This window comes from Notechis scutatus, chromosome 3, assembly GCF_049901735.1.
Source record: "Notechis scutatus isolate UNSWTSFEM ecotype Mainland chromosome 3, rNotScu1.2, whole genome shotgun sequence".
NCBI lineage: Eukaryota > Metazoa > Chordata > Lepidosauria > Squamata > Elapidae > Notechis > Notechis scutatus.
Window position 1 is genome coordinate 166,818,620 of NC_142011.1, and position 18,844 is coordinate 166,837,463.

Consider the following 18,844-nt stretch of genomic DNA (forward strand, 5'->3'; position numbering starts at 1 on the left):
CTAGAGAACCAAGGCAGCCTATTAAAAAAGAAAGAAGGAGGGTGGTGATGGGGAGAAACTTAGATATTTTCCTTAGTTTCAGATGGATATATAAAAAGGGTTGTAATCTCTTCCTGCTTATCAAGAAATGAACAGCTTGCATACATATTTCTAGATAGATAAATAACCTATTTGCTAAAACATTTAGAAAATTTAGAAAATATTTAAAACTTTTATAAATTACTCCTACAGTAATATATGGATTGTAACTCCAACAACCTCCCCTATTACTAGGTTAGAGAAAGCTACTTTAAATACTACAAAAATCATCACAGAAACCTAGACTATTAAGTCCAGGTCATCAGGACACTCAGTTTTACGCATCAGTTTCTGTGCTATCTCTCTAAAAAATATATGGATAAATCTCCATTGTTATTTTTGTTCATTGCTGGTAGCAGACAATCTGCTGGCTCTTCCCAGCAGACAAAGCAATTTGGGCTGTGTGTCTGTTTCAGTTCTCAGCGCATATCTAATGAGAGACTTTTTAGTAGTAAGCAACAGACTTCAATATTAAATAGACAAATCAGTAACACATCAAATATTATAATATGTTAATATTTTCTGTATATTTGGATGAATGATAAAGGAACTCTAGTTTAGAGGTTTATTCTGTACGAGAGAAAGGTTTTTTTAAAAAAAAAAATCAGGGCACCACTTTATGGTTTATTTATTTGTGTTGCCTTTTTTTAGAGTTCCAAATTGGTGGAGCACTAACAGATCAAAGTAGGCAGAAAAATCACACCCTGGGGCACTTTGGGTCAGAACTCTCAGACCAACTCAACTCACAGGGTATTTTGGGGGGGAGGGAACAGGAAGAGGAAGAAGTCCCAAGACGTCCCAAATATATTTGCCACCTTGAGTTGTATATAAAAAGATGGGATAAAAATCTTTTTTTAAAGGATAACATTGCTTTATCTCTTAATCATCTATTACATGTAATATAGTTTTAAAAAAAGAAATAAAAACAGAAGAAACAGCCTTGAACTGAGAAAAATAATTGGCACATCTACTTCTGAAAAACATCCAGGATGTATTGGAGTACATATCCCAAATCTGAATGGACATGCAAGATGAAAATGTGAAGAGCTGCAGTCCAATAATTCTGAATTGAAGCATAATAATTTGAACTGCCTAGTGCTTTCTTAGAAGAATCTGGGACTCTTATAAAGCATTTATATCACCCTAAGTGTTGACCTTTGTTTATTACACCCAATAACTCTTCTAGCATAAATTATTTACCTTCCCATATATACTTTTTCTACATAATTGGAAGCAAGATGTACAAAATTACACTGGAAAACTATACTATTATCAATCACATAGTCCATAAATGATGTCATTGTCATCATCATCACCAATATCATACTAAGCTTTTCTTGACAGACTGTTTGAATTATTTGTACATTTTAACAGTTCTTAAGTTTATGATTATCCATTTCAGAGTTACTTGGCCACTGAAATATGTAATTTAATCAGAAGCTAACTAGAACAATATATTTTATGTATTTCAGCAGTTTAAAATATCAGCTCTCAATTGCATATAAGAAATGTCCATATAGTTCTGTACTTTTAAGGTAAATGTGTGCTAATGGAATGAACATTCCAAAATTTTAAACAATACCAGTCCTAATCCCTGGACACCTGAGGTGGTAAAAGAGGAAGAAGACTAGTCTCTAAGATCATGAATGACTTGACTTTTCTTCTACTTCTGAAAGATCAAAACGGTGTCTCTAAAGCATTGTGACTACAATCATTCCTTTCTTGGCATTATATTTTTCAGTTCATTCAATTCAAATAAATTTCAGACTGACAAAGGAAGTTAAATACTCAATTGTGGCTTATAAAACTATTTTCTATGTCCTTGAGCACATGTTTGTTCTGAGGATGTTGAACAATATTTGAACAGTTTAAATTATATCCTATGCAAATTCAGGCATAGCTTAAAACATGAGTGCAACACATAAAATTTTAGACTACACTAAAGCATTTTTACAAGGAAGGGCATTTTGGGAAAACTCATTAATGTATGTATATACTGGCAGTGATTCACCAAGAAAAGCATTGTGATGTTTTGGTAAGCAGCTTGCTGAAAATGTCAACCAAATATGAACACTTTCCAAGTATTGTGGGAAAATATCTCTGTCTACTTGATCACAATGAGCCTTTGAAACTTTCAGCTATTGAGTTTCAAAGTTCACATGTTCACACTCCCCCCCCGAAAGCTTTTAAACACCCAGATAAGGCGTAACACCTTCCACAGGGAAGCATTAATGACTGCCTGAACCCTCCCGCATATCACCACCCAGGAAGCTTTCACAAGCCAGGAGGATCATGGATCTAAAACACAAGTGCTTGTGCGCATACTCCCTAGAATCCACTTTTTCAGGAGCAACAGGGCCAATTGCACAATGAAGCAGTTGCTGATCAAGGATTACTTGTATAACTGTGCAGGTGCACCTGTGTTTAAGGACAGCAATACCATGAATTTGGGAAAGAGTGAACATGAGAGTAATTTTCTCTTTGAGGATTCATGTCACTGTGATGAATATGTGCAGTATAGCAACTACAAAATTCATTACTGTGATACTCCCACAAAATTGATTTTCCATTGCAGTTGTAACTCACTTATTAACACAAATCTCAAGAAAAATATATCTCTTAATAGAAGCAGTGTATAACCAACAATTTTTCTTATTGTAATGTAAACAATGCAAATATTCTTCATTTGCTGATGTTTTTGTAGCTTCACTAGACTACCAAAACATTTTTCAACTAATTTTGTAATTATTCAGTTTAGATCCTATTCGATTTATGTAGCCTATATCCTATAACAAGAAAGCACATTAAACCTGGATAATTAAAAAAATTAACTAGTTTTCCATTATTTCTTAAAGCCAATCATAAGAAAATAAAATAATATATTTTATTATAGATATATCATAAATGATAAAATATGAAACCTGTAATACACACACACACACACACACACACACACACACACACACACTGTATATATATTTCATGTATATTACATGAAAAACAAGCATTCTGTAGGAGGCAAATTGCATTTGTTAGGCAAAGCAATATTCCCCTCCCTACTTTACCTTCGTTGAACTGAACAATAAATGTCAGTTTAGCCATAAAATATTTTGAAGACCAAAGAACGTTGGTGATGTTGGGAAAAGATGCTAGGTGGTGAGGAAAAAATATCTGGCAAATAAGTTTGATATAAGATAAAGCCATGAAAATAACTCCATAGAAAGTAATTCTATTTATATAATATTGGCTTTGTCTTCTCAAATATGCTATTGCTTTTGCAGCTCTACCAATTATCTCATAGAATTCACTTTCATCAATCATATGTATAACCAATCATACTGAAAAACTATTGATTTACATAACTCTATAATTGTTGCATTCCATCACTTTTAGGGTTACTTTTCATGCTCCTGGTAGAATAATCTACATTTTTGTTTTAAAGAAAGTGTGTAACTGGTTCCCCTTATCAAATAACTTTATGAAGAAATTTCTCCAATGATAATTTTCCTAATTACTATATAAAGCCACAAATGTGATGGATAATTTTAGTATAATTTTTTAACATTTTTCAAACTTTCTCTTCTTTTCTCTTCTCCTCTTCCCTTCCCTTCTCTCCCCTCCTCTCCCCCTTTTCTCTCTGTCTGACTATCTGTCTGTTGGTCCATCCATCCGTCCGTCCATTTGCATAACATTGAGAAGTCTAGAAAGATCAAGAGGAGTATTCTCCTCCATCTGGTCCTGAAAAAGGTTATCTACAAAAGCAATGAATGCTATTTCTATCCCCTCACTAGGCCCAAATTCTGATTGGAAAGAATCCAGATAATCTCTTCTAGAATTTTTAGTAGCTAATTCCCTAGCACATTCTCAACAAATTCATAAGAGAAAAGTTGCAGACTGGATAAAAATGATATTAAACCACCATTTCAGGAAGGGCTTCTATAAGAAACAGAACATCATTGCCAGTTTCAAAACAGGAGGTATTGCATCTTAAATAAATGCTAATTATCTCCCAGATCCACCATTCACAACCCACAGGAACCAAGAAGGGAATGCACAAGGGTACAGCTAGCAGAATTCAAACTGTTGATTCACTTTATTAGGTTCCACAAAAATTAAAAACAAGGAACAACTTGATTAGGAAAATCATGGGAACAGGTTGAGGAACACAAGCAAAAACATTGCATACAGTAGCACAATCATTAGTTTACTCTGTTGCTGAATACTATGCACATCTATGGAAAAGAAGTTGTCATACCAAAAAGATTGGTGTTTATCTTAATGACACAAAGAGAATAATAACAGAACTCTCAAATCTATGCCGCTCTCATGGCTCCATGTTTTTCCTAATACTGCCCCTCCTGATCTCAGGCGACAACAACAGAAGTTCAAGAATGGAATAAGATAAACAGGCCATTGATTGCTAAAGATCTACCAATACATAAAGTATTAGATTCTCTATCTTGCACCAGGCTTAAGTCTAGAAAAACAGTTTAGGATAACATACCACAGCCTTATGATCTAGATGAAGAATGGCAATCAAAATGGGTAACCGTTAATAACCATTACCAAAAAGATCATGTAGAATAGAATAGAATAGAATAGAATACTTTATTGGCCAAGTGTGATTGGACACACAAGGAATTTGTCTTGGTGTAAATACTCTCAGTATACATAAAGAAAAGGTTCTAAACAAAAATACTTCCAGGAATGCAGTTGCCTCCCAAAATATGGAACCATCTGAATAGAATCAAGACAGGCCATACCAGAACTCGGGCAAAGCTCTTTAAGTGGGGAATGTCCACAATGTGACTGTGGTACACCGGAACAAACAACAACAAATATAGTTTGAGAATATCTCCTCAGGAAATTTCCAGGCACCTGGGATGATCTCATCAGAGCCACACCAGAAGCAGTTAGAAGGGTAGCTTCCTTAGATATTGATCTATCCTATTGTAATTTTATGGCATTATATTATGGTGATTTTATTATATTTTACATAATATGTAAATATGTAATTTTCAATAAAATAGAAATTTTTATCTTGTCTATTGTCCACATACTTTACATAGATATATTTGCTGATGCTTTATTTAAACTTATATTTGTGTTTGTGCATATAATGTGGTTTACTGGTGCTGTATATCAGTGATTATATTATCTCCATAGATGCCATACGCTAAACAAACCATTCAAAATTTGATTTTAGGAGTTCAACAGAAATCAGATTTCCTCTTATAGCTTTATCATTTTGCAAAGTTTGGAAATCTCTATAGTGATACTTTATTATGATACTTTATGATACTTTATTATCATATGTATATGTATAGCAGGTCAAATTATAACTCACAGGTCTGATTTATTTGCTCTTATATTAAATAGCTCACAAAAATGCCAGACTTATTTTTCAGGCAGATCAGAAGTCCCTGCCCCAGAACTAGAGTTTTGGGATTGAATTGGCAGTAACATCACAGAAGGCAGTAGAGTTTTTCTATCTTGGTCTGCTTTTCTCATTTTTTACTATACCTTATAATTTGTACCAATTTCTTCTCTTTTGGAAGAGTCTTAACTATTTTTTTCTGGGCCCAAATTAGCATCCTCAGAGTGAAGGTTGCTGTGAAAGGTGATGAGCCCACACACATTGCTAATTTAGCCTTAGTTACAACACATTATTTATTAAGCCAAAGCTTGGATTTTGGAATGAGTTTTTAACTGGGAGTAATATGGACACCTAACATCAAAAATATCATCAAAAAAGCACAACAAAGAATGTTCTTTCTTTGCCAACTCAGAAAGCTCAAACTACCCAAGGAGCTGATGATACAGTTCTACAGAGGAATTATTGAGTCTGTCATCTGCACCTCGGTAACTGTCTGGTTTGGTTCTGTAACCCAACAAGACAGACACAGACTTCAGAGACTAATTAGGACTGCAGAAAAAACAACTACTACCAACCTGCCTTCTACTGAGGACCTGTATACTGCACAAGTAAAAAAAAGGGCTGTGAAAGTATTTACAGACCCCCTCACATCCCAAACATAAACTGTTTCAACTCCTACCCTCAAAATGACATTATAAAGCACTGCAAACCACAACAACTAGACACAAGAACAGTTTTTATCCGAACGCCATCCCTCTGCTAAACAAATAATTCCCTCAACACTGTCCAACTATTTACAAAGTCTGCACTACTATTACTATTAATCTTCTCATCACTCCTTATCACTCATCCCCTCCCACTTGTGATTGTATTGACTGTAACTTTGTCACTTGTATCCTTACAATTTATATTGACTGTTTCCTAGTATGATTTGATTGCTTACTGTACCCTATGACTATTATTAAGTGTTGTATCTTATGATTCTTGATTCTTGACAAATGTATCTTTTCTTTTATGTATACTGAGAGCATTTGCACCAAGACAAATTCCTGGTGTGCCCAGTCACACTTGGCCAATAAAGAATTCTATATTAGATTTTAGATGTTTCTGAGTACAATTGGTAATTTGTTGATAAATAGCTATTATTCTTCATAACCCTCAAAGATAATTTAAAATGGGATCCTTTGGAGATATTAAAAAGCTGTGAGGCTGTTCCCACAGGCTTGCTAGTCTACTTAATTTGGGAATTCGAAGCAGTCATAGGAGACCAAGCAGTCTCCTCTATGCCTTGTCATCCTGTCTGCATACTAAATATCAACATCAAAAAGTGGGAAATGATCACATCTATCCTTTCATTGGAAGCAAATTTAAGGATTTTACTAATATGTAATCAATCACACTGGTACCCTCGCCTCCCTAAAAAGATAACCCAGAAGCTTCAGTTTTCATGACTTGCATATTTATGGGCATGTCTTATTATGCCTGGATGATGTCACTATTATGAGAGTTCTAATGGTTACCAGTTGGCTTCTGGATATAATTTAAGATGTTACTAGTTATCTTTAAAGTACAATATGGCACAAGAGCTGTTTAGGGCCCCCTTTTCCTTTGCCCACCCAATAAGATCAGGTTGTGCCTTGAAAGTCCCTATGCCAATAAAGTATCATCTGGGTCTGTGTTATTTTCTGTTACATTTATCATTTTAATCTTTTCATGATAATTGGTAATATATACCACTTAAGAGTCCATTTATGATTGAAGCAGCCTATAAACCTGAGTAAACCAAACAAACAAATAAATGAGAGTTCTACCTTCTAATCACCAAGAACCAATTCATAGTAGGTCAAATTTAATACCTAACTGCAATAATCTCTACTCCCTTTTAAAATTCCATTGTCCTTAGATTAATAAGATCCAAACTGAGGCAAACCATCATGGTTGACAAAAAATGATATTTTCATTTATAAAGTATAAAATGAATAATAGGACAAAAGAACATGAGAGAAATATATTCTGTGATATATGTATTTCAGTTTTACTTTCTGACATTAATTGGTAGTAATAATAATTAAAAAACAAGATGTTAAAAATAACATTTTATCATACCTGTTGCTGATCCCGTAATGCAGCTTCAGCTCTTTCTTTATGATCATAGAAATCCATAAGCTGATTTTTGTCATTTAGATAGCATATCTGCAGCATCTGATACTCGCGTGCTAAGCGTAGGTTTTCATCCAGTACATCATCCAGGGAAATCTAAGGAGAGTTATTCTAGTTTGCCATTACAAACAATTTTTAAAAGTTACTACATATATATTTATAAGTAAAGTCATATATTACTTGTATTAGTTATACATCATGTCTATATTATAAACACAAGTGTAATATATACTGCTTCATACCTCTAATCAATAATATGTAAAATCAATAACAACAACAACAACCTTGTTGGAAGGTATGAGTAACAGGATGAAAAATAATTCTTCTACTGAAAAATGGCTGTGAAAAAAACAACTAAACTACATATAAAAACCCTCAGGAATGGAGTTTTGTACATGTAATTGGTGCTGATATAGCCTACATACACTTGTGATCCTTGCTGATTTATGAAATATGTTTCATAACATTAAGACCCAAGTCATAAGAAATAAAAGCACAACCCAGAAACATTAATTACATTGGTCATAATGTAAAACTAGGTACAGGAATTTATAGCTTAAATGTAACCAAGAATGTCAAAAGCCAACATTTAGACTCCCAAATAAAATGTTTTATTTTATTTTATTTATTTTTACTTAAAATATTTTTATAGGCAGGCATCTTAATACCAACTCTGGGCTTCTCACAACCAATTAAAATGCATACAATCAAAAAAACAACAGTGGTAAAACTGAAAAACAGAAAAAGATGCCACAACTGCACCTTCTTGATGCAACCCACATTCTCATGTTGCCCTGACCTCCCCTATCCCAGAGACTTGGGGAAGAGTCAGGACTCTTTGGAAAAATAAAATATCCTCCAAGACCCTCTTAGAAAGTGTAATCCTTCAGTTAGTCTGGTAATTGTTTCTTGAAGAGATATGTAAACTATGATTATGAAGTTGTCTTGAATGTATATTGTATGAGGCTATGAAACCATCAGGAAAATTTTATTTGTAATGTGATCCTGTGAATCAATTGTTTCTTATCACTTAATAGATATAAAGTCACTTCACAGAAGATAAACAATTGTTCAATAACCTTTATAAATTTTTTTTGTGGGACTGAGGATTTTTTGAGGCGGGATTTATGTTGTCCAAATATTATGCATACAAAAAAATGACATTTCTTGTCTGATATAAGAAACTTGACAATTATTAAGTGATAGTTGGGAAGTTGCTGAGGAAAAAAAATCCTAATCTAAGTACTTCCTTTCCTTTCTGCTATCAGTTTCACTCAGAGAAACCACTGTTTCAAAATTGGCCAACAATGATGAGAGTGTTGTCCAATGTGTGAAGTAGCAGATCAATAGCTATTTACCTGAAGGTAGAAGCAGTAGTTATATACCTGAACTAATGAGCTCCCAGCACTCAGGAACAAGTATGATCCTTTGAAATCAAAATGGTTATGCTGAAGGGATATGAGAAAAGAGCTTAGAAGTCTTAATGTGTGGGTAATACCAGTGGAATCTGGGGTAGGTGAGTGGAGAGAGACAAAGGTAGGTCAGAATGAGGAAATATTGTGGCATTGTGACACAATTTTCACCTTTTTTCTGTGTGCTGATGAAATGCCAGTGTATAAGAAAGTGATGTCAAATAGAGGGGATTAGACTGATTAGGCCAGGGCTGTCAAACTCCCAGCTCATGGACCAGATGCATCACGATAGTCACGTGACGCCACTGTGATGACATGAGTTTGACACTGAGGAACTTTTAAGGACAAATCAAATGTGTACAAGATAAAGAAACCAAAATGGAATTAGGCTGCTGGTTTTTGATATTAGGCAATACCAGAGATGCTTTCAAGCTGATTCTTGAAAGGAAGTCAAAAGATGAGAAATAGTGTAGATATTTTAGAAAATACAATAAGAGATAGGATTAATGTTTGATAGTGGGTTAATGGGTAGTCAGATCAGGTCAGACTGAAAATAAAAAGCTTATGAGAAAGGTTCATATCAGCAACAACAGAAAAGGGACCTGATGCCCTATTTCAAAGAGGAACCAAAGTTAACACTAATATTTATATGCTTCCTTGCAAATGTTAGCAGTGTCCATGCCAGGATGGGAGAATTAGAATGCTTGGTTACAGATGAGAAAACAGGTATAATGAGTATAACAGACACATGGTGTATCAGAAAGAATAAGTAGAAAACAGTCATTCTTGATAAACTTTATAGGAAGGACATGGAAGGGTATAGTGAGGAAAGTGAAGTGATGCTCTTTGTATCACATAGGATATAAAATCTAATGTACTAGAAAGTATTGGAACACTGGATTCCTCCACAGAATCACTATGGATGGCAATATCTAATATAAACTAGATTTAAGGATATGCTATTGCCCACCTGATCAAAATGCAGAAGGTGAAAGAAATCATGGAGGCGTGCAAAGGAGAAGCTATTGTAATAATGTAGGACTTCAGCTATACTCACATAGGCTAGGTACATTCAAGTTTAGGCTATGACAAAGAAACAAATCTCTAAATAATCTAAATGAATATGTTTTAGAATACAAAAAAAGCATTTTTTAATTTAATTCTAAATGGTGACATTGATCTGATACAAGGTGGAGGTGTTGTAGAATTAATAAGAATTTTTTAAATAATGCTATGACATTTGGCATAAGGAAAAAGAAAATTTGAAAATGAAAAGCTGACAAAGAAAGAATCAAAATAAAGGACCAACTCTGTTTATAATATTTATATGTATTATAATTATTTATATTTACAATATAATATGGGGAATGTTTAAACTAAAGGACTCAAGCAATTTCTGTATAAGAAGAGGCTAGGAAGATTTGGAACTTTTAGCTGAGAATAAAGATTAATGTACTGTTACAGTATATAAAACAATGTCCATGATCAAAACAGAGGAGCAAAAGTTTTGGTCCCTCTCAAATATCAGGAAAAAGGTCATCCAGTGATGGAAGGTTTAAATAGAGGAAACATATAGAATAGAATAGAATAGAATAGAATAGAATAGAATAGAATAGAATAGAATAGAATAGAATAGAATAGAATAACAGAGTTGGAAGGGACCTTGGAGATCTTCTAGTCCAATCCCCTGGTTAGGCAGGAAACCCTACACCACTTCAGATAAATGGTTATCCAACATCTTTTTTAAAACTTCCAGTGTTGGAGCATTCACAACTTCTGGAGGCAAATTGTTCCACTGATTAATTGTTCTAACTGTTAGGAAATTTCTCCTTAATTCTAAGTTGCTTCTCTCCACCCTTTGCTTCTTGTCCTGCCCACAAGTACTTTGGAGAATAGCTTGATTCCCTCTTCTTTGTGGCAGCCACTGAGATATTGGAACCCTGCTATCATGTCTCTCCTAGTCCTTCTTTTCATTAGACCAGACACATCCAGTTCCTGTAACCGTTCTTCATATGTTTTAGCCTCCAGTCTCCTCTTCTCTGCACTCTTTCTAGAGTCTCAACAACTTTTTTGCATCATGGTGACCAAAACTGAATGCAGTATTCCAAGAGTAGCCTTACCTTTATTTATTCATAAAGAACATAATTAATTGTGGAATACATTACAGGGAGATGGCTTAAAAATAAAAATAAATAAATAATGATGCTCTCATTTAAATATGACAGGCAGGCAGACATAAAATCAATGGAAGACAAGCCTATCAAGAGCTAATAGTCTTGGAAATGCCATATTAACTTGAGGTTGAAGGTAGCATGCTTTCAAAAGCAGGGATAGCACCCCAAGGGCATATAGTTGATAACTATGAGAAACAAAATGCTGGATTATGGTGACCGCTGTTCTTGTGTTCATGTTCTGGATGACTGTTACTTAGGTCAGGGAAACTACATTTGAATGATACATGCAGCTGCTTTGAGAAAAATATTGGTGATTTAAATCATGAATATTTTCTAAATTACCAGTGTGCACATGTTTGGATTGATGACCATTGAGTTTATAATGGATGTAATTGTGCTATTTTTACATAGGTGTGTGATTTATTATCATAAAATGAGTTGCATGAAGTGTTTTTTGTTACATGAAGATTATATATGTAAAGTTTGATTTGTTTCATTTAAAGATTAGAACCTGTTGCTTTTGTGAAGAAAACTGTGTTAAAATATGAAATATAATTTATGATCTACCAAATTAAACATTACTTGAACATTTGAACTATGATTAAGGTACACTATAATAAAATCATAGAATAGCAATTCAACAAAATTGTACAAATATAGGCTTTCTAGAATGTTATTTTTAAATTTCAACTAATATGGAGACAAATGATACATTTTTTAACAAAACAATTCTGATGAAAGGCTTATTTGTTTAAGCTGTTTCCTAGAATACCCAGGTCTATGGAATATCTATGGAATATCTGTAAAGGACCTTGGAATACTCATCTCTAATGATCTAAGTTCTAGAGCCCACTGTAACTACATAGCCAAAAAGGCATTAAGAGTTGTTAACCTAATCCTACGTAGCTTTTTCTCTGGTAATATCACACTACTAACTAGAGCATACAAAACATTTGCTAGACCAATACTCAAATACAGCTCATCAGTCTGGAACCCACATTACGTATCTGATATTAGCACAGTTGAGAAAGTCCAGAAATATTTCACAAGAAGAGTTCTCTACTCCTCTACTCGTTGTAGAATACCTTATGCCACCAGACTTGAAATTCTAGACCTAGAAAACCTTGAATTATGCCATCTTCGGTCTGATCTAAATATGGTATATAAAATCATACATTGCAATGACTTACCTGTCAATGAATACTTCAGCTTCAACCATAACAACACAAGAGCACACAATAGATACAAACTCAAGGTTAACCGCACCAAACTTGATTGCAGGAAATAGGACTTCAGCAACAGATTGGTCAATGTCTGGAATACTCTACCTGACTCTGTGGTTTCTTCCCCAAACCCTAAAAACTTTAACCTTAGAGTTAGAGTTAGGGTTAAACCTAAGGTTATAGACTGTCTACTATTGACCTCACCCCTTTCCTAAGAGGTCTGTAGGGGGCGTGCAAAAGCGCACCAACGTGCCTACCATCCCTTTCCTATTGTTTCTTTTATTTGTCTTATATATACCCATTTCATGTATTCATAACTATATACACTGCTCAAAAAAATAAAGGGAACACTTAAACAACACAATGTAACTCCAAGTCAATCACACTTTTGTGAAATCAAACTGTCCACTTAGGTAGCAACACTTATTGACAATCAATTTCACATGCTGTTGTGCAAATGGAATAGACAACAGGTGGAAAGCATAGGCAGTTAGCAATCCCCAAAAAAGGAGTGGTTCTGCAGGTGGTGACCACAGACCACTTCTCAGTTCCTATGCTTTCTGGCTGATGGTTTGGTCACTTTTGAATGCTGGCGGTGCTTTCACTCTAGTGGTAGCATGAGACAGAGTCTACAACCCACACAAGTGGCTCAGGTAGTGCAGCTCATCCAGGATGGCACATCAATGCGAGCTGTGGCAAGAAGGTTTGCTGTGTCTGTCAGCGTAGTGTCCAGAGCATGGAGGTGCTACCAGGAGACAGGCCAGTACATCAGGAGACATGGAGGAGGCCGTAGGAGGGCAACAACCCAGCATCAGGACCGCTACCTCCACCTTTGTGCAAGGAGGGACAGGAGGAGCACTGCCAGAGCCCTGCAAAATGACCTCCAGTGGGCCACAAATGTGCATGTGGCTGCTCAAACGGTTAGAAACAGACTCCATGAGGGTGATATGAGGGCCTGACGTCCACAGGTGGGGGTTGTGCTTACAGCCCAACACCATGCAGGACCTTTGGCATTTGCCAGAGAACACAAAGATTGGCAGATTCGCCACTGGCGCCCTGTGCTCTTCACAGATGAAAGCAGGTTCACACGGAGCACATGTGACAGACATGACAGGGTCTGGAGATGCTGTGGAGAACGTTCTGCTACCTGCAACATCCTCCAGCATGACCGGTTTGGCAGTGGGTCAGTAATGGTGTGGGGTGACATTTCTTTAGAGGGCTGCACAGCCCTCCATGTGCTCACCAGAGGTAGCCTGACTGCCATTAGGTACTGAGATGAGATCCTCAGACCCCTTGTGAGACCATATGCTGGTGCAGTTGGCCCTGGGTTCCTCCTAATGCAAGACAATGCTAGACCTCATGTGGCTGGAATGTGTCAGCAGTTCCTGCAAGATGAAGGCATTGATGCTATGGACTGGCCCACCTGTTCCCCAGTCCTGAATCCAATTGAGCACATCTGGGACATTATGTCTCACTCCATCCACCAACGCCACGCTGCACCACAGACTGTCCAGAAGTTGGGGGATGCTTTAGTCAAGGTGTGGGAGGAGATCCCTTGGGAGACCATCTGCCACCTCATCAGGAGCATGCACAGGCGTTGTAGGGAGGTCATACAGGCACATGGAGGCCACACACACTACTGAGCCTCATTTTGACTTGTTTTAAGGACATTACATCAAAGTTGGATCAGCCTGTAGTGTTTTTTTCCACTTTAATTTTGAGTGTAACTCCAAATCCAGACCTCCATGGTTGCTAAATTTGATTTCCATTGATAATTTTTGTGTGATTTTGTTGTCAGCACATTCAACTATGTAATGAACAAAGTATTTAATAAGAATATTTCATTCATCCAGATCTAGGATGTCTTATTTTTGTGTTCCCTTTATTTTTTTGAGCAGTGTATATACTTATACCTATTATCTTGTAAGTGATTGACAAATCAAAATAAATAAATAAAAATTTTTTAAAAAATATCCAAGGATTGCTCCTTTTATATTTTATTTTATAAAATGATATAAAACATAAAAAAATAATTAGAATCTCAAAATGTTAATCTCATAGAATCCTTTAATCAGAATTTCTGATTCAACAAGCCTATTCTTTTATTTTTCTTTATTTCACTGATAACTTATTTTGTTTGACTGAACAACTCAGTAACAATGGACATGGCTGACACCCAGTGGTCCTTCAGGTAAGATTTAAATACACGCACCCTCAAACACATTCATACTTGAAAATTGACAAAATTTAAAATCTTTTAACCAAGATAATGTTTTTTAGATGTAATGCTTTTCATGGACTTTTGCTCTCTCTCTCTCTCTCTCTCTCATACTGATTTACATTTCTCATATTATAAACCTTCAGCTGGAGGGTTTTCAACTTACTCTAAAAGTTTGTCTCCTCTTAAAAGTCTAGGCTAGAGATGCTTCTTGTAGAATCATTGCACTAGAACTCCAGATTATATTGGTAGCACAAAGTATCCTTTTTCAAATTTGGTTCACAAAATAAATTTATTTCTGTCAGGATAAAGATAATCTTTCTGAAGTAATATCGTAGAATACTCCCATTTGGTTAGAATTTTGTAAGATAACCTACATTTAGATTTATGAGGTGGGCATTGTTTCTGGATTTATTTTATTTATTCAGTTTGAACAATGGTGAAACTTTTAACCTATTAATACTTATTTAAGCCTTTTGTGTTTTACATTATTTAAATTTAAGTTGCGAGGACAAAGAAATGCTGAATTTAAGATAGTTGCATTATTTCGATAGGAAGAATTTTTAGACAGTAAACTGAGACCGGTGATAGATTAAACCTTCATCTTTCACTAATTTATACTTAGGCAGCTGCTACTAGCTATATTTCTCTGACTGCCTGAGGATGCTATGATCACCTGTATGTCACTTCTGCAAGCTGGGATCAAAAGCCTAATCTGAAGAAAGATTTGTAGGAGAGGGGAAGGGGGCTTAGGCACTAAGATGATACTCAGAGGTCTTCTGCCATTTAAATTTTTGCTGCAGCAAATGCTGCACAAGAAAGTAACAGATGTGACTTCCCAAAAATATTAACAAGACCAAGTGTCTTAATTTTAGGGGTCTTTCATCAGATGAGATGTTGTGGACCAAATAGTTGTGGTGACCTCTTCTTCTGCCTTGATGACTACTTAGCCAACAAAAAAAAAATCTTATTCTCAGAAAGCATGCCTCAGAACCAGGTAACCATCCTTGTTATCTCTATGGCAAAAACTGAAAAGTAGAGGGGAAAAAGAGGGAAGGCGATGCAGATAATTTTATGGTCTTATTTAAACAACGCTCAACAATATTAAACCCATAGCAGGTTGAAGGAGAAAACTTCCAAAATATCACTTATATCGTATAGCATTTCCACATTATACACATTAAAAAATGATCTTTTTATCTCTGTCCGGTTCTTACATTCACAGTCCTTAAAGCATTAATTCAGAAAAGGAAAAAAAAATGGATCCAGGAAACTACAAACCGGCCATCAATCTGCCATCAACACCTGGAAAGATTCTGGAAAAGATAATCAAGCAACAAATCTGCGAACACCTAGAGGCAAACAAAGTCACCATAACCAGAAGCCAACATGGGTTTGTCAAAAACAACTCATGCGACAAATCTTGACAAAGTGACTGAATTAGGGTGAAATGCCGTGGATATAATTTACTTGGATTTCAGTAAGGCTTTTGATAAAAATGACCACAACCTTTTACTTGATAAGATAGAAAAATGTGGGTAAGTCAGTATCACCACCAGATGGATTTGTAACTGGCTAACCAACTGCACTCAACATGTAGTCCTTAATAGAACTGCATTTACATGGAGAGAAGTATGCAGAGAGGTACTTCAAGGATTTGTCTTAGACCCAGTATTCTTAAATATCTTTCTTAATAATTTAAACAAGATGATGGAAGGGGAACTCATCAAATTTGCAGATGACATCAAGCTGGCAGGAATAGCTAATAGGCTCAAATAGGCTCAAGATACGGAGGGATATTGACAGACTTGAACATTGGGCCCTATCTAACAAAATGAAATTCAATGTAGAGAAAAGTAAGATTTTACATTTAGGCAAATGCACAAGTATAGAATAGGCGGTACCTAGTTTAATGAAAAGGAGTACTGGTGACATGATAGCAGGGTTCCAATATGTAAGGGGTTGCCACAAAGAGGAGGGTCAACCTATTCTCCAAAGCACCTGAAGGCAGGACAAGACGCAATGGATGGAAACTAATTAAGGAGAGAACCAACCTAGAACTAAGGAGAAATTTCCTGACAGTTAGAACACTTAATCAGTGGAACAACTTGCCCCCAGAAGTTGTGGGTGCTTTAATACTGGACATCTTTAAGACAAGATTGGAAAACCATTTGTCTGAAATGATATAGGATTTCCTGCTTGAGTAGAGAGTTGGACTAGAAGACCTCCAAGGTCTCTTCCAACTGTGTTATTCTGTTATACATTCTGAATCAAAAATCAAAAATGTATAGTTTTCAATTCATACAATGCATTTGAAGAAACAAAATCCCATTCTTTACCTGTGATAAGGAGTAACAGATTTCCACTGAACCATCTTTATTACAAGCGTCTAAAGCAGTTTGACGGAAATACACAAGGGAAATATTTTATGTTGCAACAAACTAGTATCTTATGTACTTCTGCTGTTATATCCACTATTTAAAGTCCCATGCTGATTAAATTCTGCATTCTCAAAGACAATTTTGTGTTCTGGACTCACTGAAACTATAAGGTGAAACAGTGGATGGTCAGCAAAGTTGTTCCTAGTAGGAGGTCTCTCCTTATGAAACGCTCTATTTCCAACATTATGGTGCCTGCATCTTAACAACATTACAATTAAATTAACAATCTATCTATCTGTGCAGACCTCTGCACAGATAAAGAATAGTCACACAGAAGTAACAGAGCGTAAACTTGGCTTAGTACTTTTTTAGAAAACAAAATAACTTCTCATCTACCCATCCTGTTTCCTACTGGGAATGGGTACATTTGTCAATTTCTGTTTCACCCAGTTTTTCAGTTTGCCTAATCCTTAATTTATATCATTCCAGTCTATTCCTAAATTATTGTAAAATGTATAACAAACCCTGTGTGTTAATTTATATATTTCCTGATATACCATTTTCTGGGCATGCTTTGCTTTCTATATATATTGAACATAATCTGATTTTATATAATGCTTTCAGATATCGCTATCCATTACTGCATACTTTTTTGTCTACATTTTTACATGTTTGGAGAATAGTATTCTTACATAATAGAAAAGCAAAGTTCAAAACAGGATTGTTTTCTGGATTGTGTATGAATTTTGTCAAGGGACAATATGTTATGTGTGTATCAAAGTCCAAATGAGTAACTTTCTCCCTCATTCCTACTATCCAGTGGTTATCTATTTTATTTTGGCTGCTCTGATACCTTTAGCACCTTTTCCTTGAACTTATGCATGTCTAAAATCAAATGGGATTACCTTTATTTTAGTCCATTTTTAAATAGATGACTCTGTAGTCTAATAAATTAAGGACATTGTACACTTATTCTGCCTTCCTTTCTTAAGGGATTTTTGTGGTAAGAAAACAGATGGATGAAGCAGAGGGTAAACACAGGAGGGTTACAAATAGAAGGTGATGTAAAATTCTGTGAATAAGGCAGAGCATTTGTAAGATTAAAACATGTCTAGAAATACCTACAGCAATCTTATTTGGCTCAATTATACTTGATATAGCAAAGAAGATAATCTGCTTTTATTAACCCTTTTTTGAAAAAAAAACATCAACATTAGATTTTCTGCAAAGCCTAAGCTAATATTTTTAATCATCAATTATAAATTTATTTAGTGATGTAAATATAATTTAATTTCATTTAGAAACTCAGGATTCTTGAAGTCCTTAACATTTACATTATACTTATTTTTTATTTTAAAAAAATAAAAACTATGGAATGTAAGGAAGATTCAAAAGATCAACTCATTTTCTCTATTGAAAAAAGCCATATGAAGGATAGCTTTTTCATCATTAACTCATTAATTCACTTGTTGCAAAAATAAATAAAAACAAGAAACTTCATGCCTCCTCTGTTCCCAAAATTATATTGGCATGTTTTTCACTTGCTTTGGCAGAATACAGAATTGCAGTGCTAAGAGAGGCGTGGCCAGTTCATATGCCAAAGCCTTTTTATGAAAATGAATTCTTGGGAGCCTGTACATATCAATTTTAAAAGTGTTTTTCTTCTAGAAAGAAATACAGTTGCCATATCAGAAGAATCTGATAAAAGACTTTAAAATCAGAAACATTCAGAAGTGACATAAAGGTCTTCCACAGAGAATTTTCCAATACTTCTGCAATCGCATTGAGGTGTGAAATTTACAAAGAACATTTTCTCTAAAA

General features: G+C 35.1%; 1 protein-coding gene across 1 annotated transcript in view; it reads right to left on the minus strand.

Annotated features, from left to right (window-relative positions):
- The window catches only part of CCDC178 (coiled-coil domain containing 178), a 152,690-nt gene that overhangs the window by 42,044 nt on the left and 91,802 nt on the right, over nt 1-18,844 (minus strand). The window contains exon 18 of the mRNA XM_087961675.1: nt 7,562-7,711. Within this exon, the coding sequence (XP_087817801.1) occupies nt 7,562-7,711 (150 nt within the window). The remainder of the gene's footprint in view (nt 1-7,561; nt 7,712-18,844) is intronic.